Consider the following 9,290-nt stretch of genomic DNA (forward strand, 5'->3'; position numbering starts at 1 on the left):
CAAAGACGCAGAAGGCAGATAATGGCGTCCGTGAAGAAAATGTCCGGTTTTATAATGCAGGGACATGTGACATGCAGATCCTATCACACATGCCGTTGCTTCTCTGGCTCAAAGTCCACTTAGCTGTGTGTGTGTCTGGGATTGGCTGACATGCTGGCCCGCCCCACAAGACGCGCGCGCTTAGGGAAGGAAGACAAGAAAAAAAAAAAAAAAAATGGCGATCGCCATTATAGAAACAGCAGTGATCTGAAGGCGCTGTTCACGCACACTATACACTGAAATGTGATAATAGTTTGATTCACAGAGTGACTTACACTATTACAACAGAAACCAAGCTATGATTTAGCTGTTTTTTGGCTGCTAGAACCGTTCTCGAACGTTTCTAGAACTACCGAGCTTTTGCAAAAAGCTCGAGTTCTAGTTCGATCTAGAACATGCCCCAAAATCACTCGAGCCGCGAACTGGAGAACCACGAACCACGAACCGCGCTCAACTCTACTCTTGATGCTGTCTTGTTTTACAAAATGCAAAAAGCACTATAAAAATGTTCTGCAAAAATATCCAACCTTTTACCTCCTTCTTCCTGTGAGGCACCCGGCTGCAGCAGGAGCCCTCCCCCAATTCTCTGACATACGCAGCCAGTCTGACTATAAAACTGTAATCCCACAGCAGAATAGATGGGAGGGTACAAACCCGACCCCTCAAAAGTACATTTGATTAATTATAGTCATTATTCACGACTCTGAAATGTCGTTTTCTAGGTTCCTCACCTCTAATAATGCGAGTCCTCTGTGTTGTAGTCCTTAGGTAGATGCTGTAGTGGGTGACGCACCCCATCTGCACATCAGCGGGAATCTCCTGCCACGTGACAAGGACAGAATTTGTCTTCTGAACTTTATATTTAAAATCCGGCCCAATCAGGGGAGCTGTGGAGACACGAGTGAGTAAAATAAATAAATACTGTGTATATATATATATATATATATATATATATATATATATATACTGGGGAACATAAATAATTAATCCTCTGCCGATTTTGCAAGTTTTCCCACCTACAAAGAATGGAGAGGTCTGTAATTTTTATCGTAGGTAACTTCAACTGTGGCAGAATAAAAAAAAAAAAAAAAAAAAACAAAAACAGAAAATCCCATTTTATGATTTTTAAATAATTAATTTGCATTTTATTGCATGAAATAAGTATTTGTTACAATAGAAAAATAAACAGAACTTAATATTTGGTAGAAACCTTTGTTTGCTGTTACAGAGGTCAGACGTTTCTTGTAGTTCTTGACCAGGTTTGTACACACTGCAGCAGGAATATTGGCGACTCCTCCATACAGATCTTCTCCAGATCTTTCAGATCGCTCCTCCATACAGAACTTTCAGATCGCTCCTCCATACAGAACTTTCAGGTCGCTCCTCCATACAGATCTTCTCCAGATCTTTCAGGTCTCTCCTCCATACAGATCTTCTCCAGATCTTTCAGGTCGCTCCTCCATACAGATCTTCTCCAGATCTGTCAGGATACTCCTCCATACAGATCTCCAGATCTTTCAGGTCTCTCCTCCATACAGATCTTCTCCAGATCTTTCAGGACACTCCTCCATACAGATCTTCTCCAGATGTTTGAGGTCTCTCCTCCATACAGATCTTCTCCAGATCTTTCAGGATACTCCTCCATACAGATCTTCTCCAGATCTTTCAGGTCGCTCCTCCATACAGATCTTCTCCAGATCTTTCAGGATACTCCTCCATACAGATCTTCTCCAGATCTTTCAGGATACTCCTCCATATAGATCTTCTCCAGATCTTTCAGGATACTCCTCCATACAGATCTTCTCCAGATCTTTCAGGATACTCCTCCATACAGATCTTCTCCAGATCTTTCAAGTCGCTCCTCCATACAGATCTTCTCCAGATCTCTCAGGTCGCTCCTCCATACAGATCTTCTCCAGATCTTTCAGGATACTCCTCCATACAGATCTTCTCCAGATCTTTCAGGATACTCCTCCATACAGATCTTCTCCAGATCTTTCAGGTCGCTCCTCCATACAGATCTTCTCCAGATCTTTCAGGATACTCCTCCATACAGATCTTCTCCAGATCTTTCAGGATACTCCTCCATACAGATCTTCTCCAGATCTTTCAGGATACTCCTCCATACAGATCTTCTCCAGATCTTTCAGGATACTCCTCCATACAGATCTTCTCCAGATCTTTCAAGTCGCTCCTCCATACAGATCTTCTCCAGATCTCTCAGGTCGCTCCTCCATACAGATCTTCTCCAGATCTTTCAGGATACTCCTCCATACAGATCTTCTCCAGATCTTACAGGATACACCTCCATACAGATCTTCTCCAGATCTTTCAAGTCGCTCCTCCATACAGATCTTCTCCAGATCTCTCAGGTCGCTCCTCCATACAGATCTTCCCCAGATCTTTCAGGTCGCTCCTCCATACAGATCTTCTCCAGATCTTTCAAGTCGCTCCTCCATACAGATCTTCTCCAGATCTCTCAGGTCGCTCCTCCATACAGATCTTCTCTAGATGTTTCAGGTCGCTCCTCCATACAGATCATCTCCAGATGTTTCAGGTGACTCCTCCATACAGATCATCTCCAGATGTTTCAGGTCGCTCCTCCATACAGATCTTCTCCAGATCTTTCAAGTCACTCCTCCATACAGATCTTCTCTAGATGTTTCAGGTCGCTCCTCCATACAGATCTTCTCCAGATGTTTCAGGTCACAGGAGAGTGATTGAGTGTGGACAGGCGTCTTTTATACAGGTAACGAGTTCAAACAGGGGCAATTAATACAGGTAATGAGTGCAGAGTAGGAGAAAAAATAACAGGTCTGTGAGGGCAGAATTCTTGCTGGTTGGTCGGTGATCAAATACTTATTTCATCCAATAAAATGCACATTAATTATTAAAAAAAAAACCTCAAAATCCTGTGATTTTCTCAATTTTTTTTAATTCTGTCTGTCATACTTTAAATGTACCTGCGATTAAAAATTACAGACCATCTCCATTCTTTGTAGGTGGGAAAGTCTGCAAAATCAGCAGAGGATCAAAAACGTATGTTCCGCACTATGTGCGCACTTTGCGTCGAGGTAGTTGCAGTTCAAAAAGCATCCTCTGGCAGAAAGGACCATGCTTTTGGCTTTAAAAATGCATGTAAAACGCAAAGAAAGTAGCCTATGCGCACCTTGCGGTTTTCATGAGTTTTTAGTGCTTTTCCGGTGCTTTTAGAAGCGCTGCAGTTTTGTATTAAATTGAATGGATGGGAAACGCAGCCAAAATGGCAAAAACAATTGACATGTTGCTTCTTTAAATGCTGAGTTTTTTGCCCAAATTTATGCAAATTAAACGCAGCGTTTTGAACAGCAAAGTGCGCACAAGAAAGCTCAATGTCCCATTGACTTTGCTTGAAAAGCATAACGCAAGCATTTTGGCATGAAAACGCTGCAGTTGAAAAAGCAGTGGAAAAGCAGGTAAAAAAGCAAAGTGTGCACATAGCCTTAGGCTATGTGCCCACTCTGTACCCGCGGATTTTGCCACAGAAAACCTGCGGATTTACCTGGATTTTCTAGATAAATCCACAGGTTTTAGCAAGTACAGACACTCCCCATGTTATCTTATGGGACATGGGGAGTGCGGTGTCCATGCTGCAGTATGTGCGGCTGCGGCGGAATATGCTGCGGATGTCTCGCAGCCGCACATAACTGCATGTCAATTATTTATGCTGAAATATCTGCAGAATTCCTGGCCCTCCACTATGGAGATACAGGGCGGGAATTCCGCAGGTATGTCCGCATGTTTACCGCAGCTATTTCGCTGTACTACCGGGGAGCAGTTGCGGGAAACCTGCGGATATATCCACAGGTACAAACTCCCGTGGGCACATGGCCTAATATGCACGCACTGACGCACGCACGCAGTCATCCCATTAGACATATTAGTACCTATCTCCTGGGTGGACCCTCGCGTGTCTCCAGGGGGCCCGGCTCTTCCTCCCCGCAGCAGGTAGACATAGAGCTGATAACATATATGGGGTCTGAGGTGACCTGCACACAGAAAAGAGCAGCTCACGAGTTGGACGCGGAATTTTTATAGCCATGTCGATGTAAAATACCAGCGATAAAAGGATGTGTGCAAAACGGACAATGCACAAAACCTGAAATATTATATAATGCAGACAGTTCAGTGTTTCACTGAGAACAGTTCCAAAATTCTGAATGAAAGATTTGCAAAAGATCAGAGATCAGCGTCGCCTCCTAGTGGTTACCTGATATAGTCACCGATCTGTCCTGTTTGGGGACAATGATCCAGTTTGTACGGCTTTGATCCTTTCCTGTAGGATCCTCCCATACTACTACTTGATTGTCAGACAGTTCGGCCTTCGATGGCAGCTCCCAGTGGAGGGTGATGTTTTCTGGGCCGCTGGTTGTGGCGATGATATTGGTGGGGGATGGGAAACCTTAGAAATTAATTAAGAAATAATTAAAATAAACAAAAAAAAGTGTTTGATAAGTGTCTAGTTTTGAAAACTTTATATAATGTATTTTCGGCGGAGTGGAGAGGATCCTTTCAGCATTACACAGACCATACATTGACGGGAATGAACCCTATGTTTTGTTTCATTTCACCTGTGGGGGGCGCAACAGAGAAACACTTGGATACAGATTTCAGTGTTGGCAGATTGCCACCTTACTATCAGCGCCCCCTTATGACCAGGACAAGCAGTGCAAGTCCATAGACTTTTATTTATAAAACTATATCTTTAAGCAGCCACCACTAGGGGGAGCTCACTACATATACAGTAAATACAGCCCTCAATGTGGGGAGCAATATACATATACACCCATAAGGATAGACCTGTTAAAGCTTTCCTATATCAGACTTACCTGCCAGGCTGCGGGTGGAGACCCTGATATACGTAGGAGGGGAGATGCCCATGGAGTTGTGAGCCCGCACAGTAATCACGCACCCGTCCGTGTCAATGTTTCTGCTTAGCCATGTGTCTGTGCTATTTTGTGTGAATACTCCAGGACGCTCGTTGTCCTGAATGGTCACTTGGTAAAACCGTATCTGACCCCTGAACTCAGATAAGTTCATATACTGCAAGACGAAAGAAAAGGGGAGTTGTAGTAGACCCAATAGTCACCCAGGTTCCGAAATCCCGTAAGCTTTGTTCACACCGGATACGTCATCTGCATCCAAATCTGACGACGATCCGTATTCTATAATCCCAATCACAAGCAATGGAAGAAAATCGAATTGATAACTTATTTCCGTGCCAGGTCACCCTCAATGACCGATAGATCCAGCAGTGACAACTTCCCAGACCTCAATCAGGTCTGATGCACTGAGGCCGTACCGAGCAACTTGCAGGATTTAAAGGGATTCTCCAGAAAATGTTAAAACTTGACAGGAGAGGGCAGTGTAGGGAAAGAAAATAGAGCAACATTTTGGATTCGCTCCTAGTGTCCACTCCCCGCCACAGCGCTGCTAACAGTCCCCGCAGGACTGGAAACAATAACGATCCGACCTCCAGTCACCTGATACTGCAGCCAATCACTGGGCTCAGCAGTCACTGGATGTTGTGATGTCATCGCACGTCCGATAGAGGCTGTTAAAGCGGATTGCAGGCGCTGTCAAGTTTAAAAATAAACAAAAAACTCCTTTAACACTAGAACTACTGAGGTAGTCATTTTGACTACTTTGCACCATGTATTTCTATATAGGTGTCACGAGTCCAGTAGTTCTAGTGTTAAATGATCTGTTGCCAATCGACAGGACAGATCCAGAGGACTCGTGGAGGCCAGATAGGCAGAAGGTTTTAAAGTGGTTAGGCCCAAATAGTAAGTTATTCCCCACCAATAGAAGAGGCAATAAATTACTGATCGCTCGGAGTCCGGGAAGTGGGCTCTGCGGAGACCGGACTTCAATGAGGTACAGGTGCTGATGCTCGGGCTGTGCAGGACTGCTGGAAATAGCCAAGGTCGAGCATGCGCAACTCCGCGCCAGTCAAACTGGACATTATAGAGCTCATTGGGGGTCCTAGCAGTCAGACCCCCAAAGATCAGTAAATTATCATCTATCCCATAACTAGGGGATAACTTACTATTTTGGGAATAAACACTTTTGGCTGATTTATGGTGTTCCGACACAGGACCCCCAAAGTAAATTACAAAGAGCGAAGAGGGTTTTTTTACATTTACCCAATTAGGTTTTAACCTATTGCTCGATTTGGTGCCATCGAATTAAGGGTAATGTTATTAGTCTTCGTCTTAACTTTCCAAACCTATCTGGGTCAAAACCGTCCAGAATTGGGTAAGAGGTGAAATAATAAATATATGGATGTGACAAGCGGCCATTGTCTTTAGTACTGGAACGCTCTTATTAAAGAAGCATCCCTGGGAAAATGGCTCCAGCCCAGTGCAGGGTGTGAGGGGAGGAGGCAAGACGTTCAGAGAACACCAAAAAAAATTAGAGCCCCCGTCACACTGCACCCCCAATTAGTTTGTGTCATTACTGATACTACACAATATCCGGTGATCGGTGCGTAGCTCCACGTTGCGCGGTTTTACCTTCCAGAATACGGTGACGGTTTTATTGCTCCTGTCTAATTTGTACCACGCATCAATCTTTCTACGTGGAGCTAAAATAAAGGAAGAAGAAAAACAAATCAGACACAAATTATATTTATACAGAGATTCCATCAGTCGTCTCCGGCCGTCGGCTCACCAGCTATAGTCACACTACAAGTCCCAGCGGATATATTGAAGCTCCGGGACCCTAATGCAAATTTTCTGCCCACCTACCAAATATTATCTGTATTACTGATATTATTGGGATATTGTACCCCAAGAGTGGACGAGGGGGGAAGGGGGGGGGGGGGGTGAACGCAACCCCTAATAATATGTCCATAATACTCAACACACCTTAAAGGGGTTGTCGACTACTGAACAGCGTCTGCCAAATTACTTAAGTGCCCAATAGAAAACCGTGTGTGCTCACACCTACTGCAGTGGCTCTGTTCCAGCGATGTTGGCACCGGGGTCTCTCAGCAAGTGATGTCATTGCTGCAGCCAATCATCAGTCACTGATTGTCTGCAACTCATCAGCATTCCGTCAAAGTGGGCGCTCACTCTGACAAAATAGTACAGGCTGCAGCCAGTCACTGGCTACTGATTGGCTGCAAAGCTCATGACACAACAAAGTCATACAAGCGCCGGGAGACCTGGTACCAACATCCCAGAATTGGGAGGAGAGTATAATCTTTATTATTTTCGGGTATGTGCCTACATTACAGATGTTTTATACACATAAAACTGCATCTCTTGGCAGAAAAAAATGTGCATTTTTTTTTGTTGTATTTATGCATTTTTTTCTTTGCGTTTTTTCATAATTTTTTCATGCATTGAGTATAAGAAAGATGCTGTGAAAAACGCCGAAACAATTCACACGTCAATTTTTTGGTGCACTTTTTTCTGCACCAAAATCTGCAAGGAAAAAATCTGCAACGTGTGCACAGCACTTCAGGAATCTGCAAGAAAAACGCATGAATAAAACTCCGCATGGGAACACAGCCTTATTCTATTATTTAAGAAGGGGTTATCCAAATAGTGGACAACCCCTTTAAGAGCCACATCAAGAATAGAAGTGCGCAGCTCCTCTCCTTTTTTGTGGCTGAAGGGAGGTCTCAGCATAATGCTGCACATAAAAGAAAACTTTTCTTTTCTCTGTGTAGCAAGAGGCTAAAACGAAAAGTGTCACCAGAAAATGACATAGTTTAAATCAGGTTTTCATGTATTTTAAAATAAGTTATGATTTTCATATAACTGTATATGAAAAGTAGAAATATTGGAAATTTCACACTGATTCTAGTCTCATACGTCCTGTTCTGTACCAAGGACTTGTCAGCAGTCTAGCTATCATCACAGACAGAATTAGAATTACTGAAAACACCTCTATAGACAGCCAGCCTCCTCTATATACAGCCTTCCACCTCTATATACAGCAAGCCACGTCTATATACAGCCAGCCTCCTCTATATACAGCCTGCTACCTCTATATACAGCCTGCCACCTCTATATACAGCCTGCCACGTCTATATACAGCCAGCCTCCTCTATATACAGCCTGCCACCTCTATATACAGCCTGCCACCTCTATATACAGCCTGCCACCTCTATATACAGCCTGCCACCTCTATATACAGCCAGCCACCTCTATATACAGCCTGCCACCTCTATATTAAGCCTGCCTCCTCTATATACAGCCTGCCACCTCTATATACAGCCAGCCTCCTCTATATACAGCCTGCCACGTCTATATACAGCCAGCCTCCTCTATATACAGCCTGCCACCTCTATATACAGCCTGCCACCTCTATATACAGCCTGCCACCTCTATATACAGCCAGCCACCTCTATATACAGCCTGCCACCTCTATATTAAGCCTGCCTCCTCTATATACAGCCTGCCACGTCTATATACAGCCAGCCTCCTCTATATACAGCCTGCCTCCTCTATATACAGCCTGCCACCTCTATATACAGCCTGCCACCTCTATATACAGCCAGCGTCCTCTATATACAGCCAGCCTCCTCTATATACAGCCTGCCTCCTCTATATACAGCCTGCCACCTCTATATACAGCCTGCCACCTCTATATACAGCCTGCCACCTCTATAGACAGCCAGCCTCTTCTATATACAGCCAGCCTCCTCTATATACAGCCAGCCTCCTCAATATACAGCCAGCCTCCTCTATATACAGCCTGCCACCTCTATATACAGCCTGCCACCTCTATATACAGCCAGCCACCTCTTTATACAGCCAGCTCCATTATGGATTGCTCATTCTAGAGTCTTTTCCTCAGTGGTGATACAATTTAGCCTCCATTTTTACCATCCTCTGGGGTCTGGTGCGTGATTATGTCGCTCCAGTTGCTCCACTTTCCTGTGTCGATTATGTATTTACAAGCCGCCTGGAACTCGTATTGTGACAGTGGATGTAAACTGTGCAGAGTCCGGGATCTGTTGTTCACGATTTCCACCTACAGCCGAGAAGTAGAGAACATCGGTCACAATTTTCCAGCATATTTACAAACACTGTATAGCCACATATTTTATGGGGTCTTACGTGGATGGGGTTGGAAGCAGCCACTACAAGAAGGAGCATTTACTCACATTGCTTCCATTGACTTCAGAGCTCCCCCTAGTGGTGGATTTTTATAATTGAATTGTATATCTGTGAGCACAATTGTTTACTGGGGATACA

General features: G+C 44.2%; 1 protein-coding gene across 1 annotated transcript in view; it reads right to left on the bottom strand.

Moving 5' to 3' along the window:
* IL12RB2 (interleukin 12 receptor subunit beta 2) overlaps positions 1-9,290 on the bottom strand; it is a gene marked incomplete at its 5' end in the record, with an annotated part of 39,417 nt that overhangs the window by 21,242 nt on the left and 8,885 nt on the right. Inside the window, 6 exons of the mRNA XM_075322146.1 lie at positions 771-926; positions 3,966-4,067; positions 4,289-4,480; positions 4,908-5,121; positions 6,594-6,664; positions 8,919-9,066. Coding sequence (XP_075178261.1) covers positions 771-926; positions 3,966-4,067; positions 4,289-4,480; positions 4,908-5,121; positions 6,594-6,664; positions 8,919-9,066 — 883 coding nt within the window. The remainder of the gene's footprint in view (positions 1-770; positions 927-3,965; positions 4,068-4,288; positions 4,481-4,907; positions 5,122-6,593; positions 6,665-8,918; positions 9,067-9,290) is intronic.

This window comes from Anomaloglossus baeobatrachus, chromosome 8, assembly GCF_048569485.1.
Source record: "Anomaloglossus baeobatrachus isolate aAnoBae1 chromosome 8, aAnoBae1.hap1, whole genome shotgun sequence".
NCBI classification, from domain to species: domain Eukaryota; kingdom Metazoa; phylum Chordata; class Amphibia; order Anura; family Aromobatidae; genus Anomaloglossus; species Anomaloglossus baeobatrachus.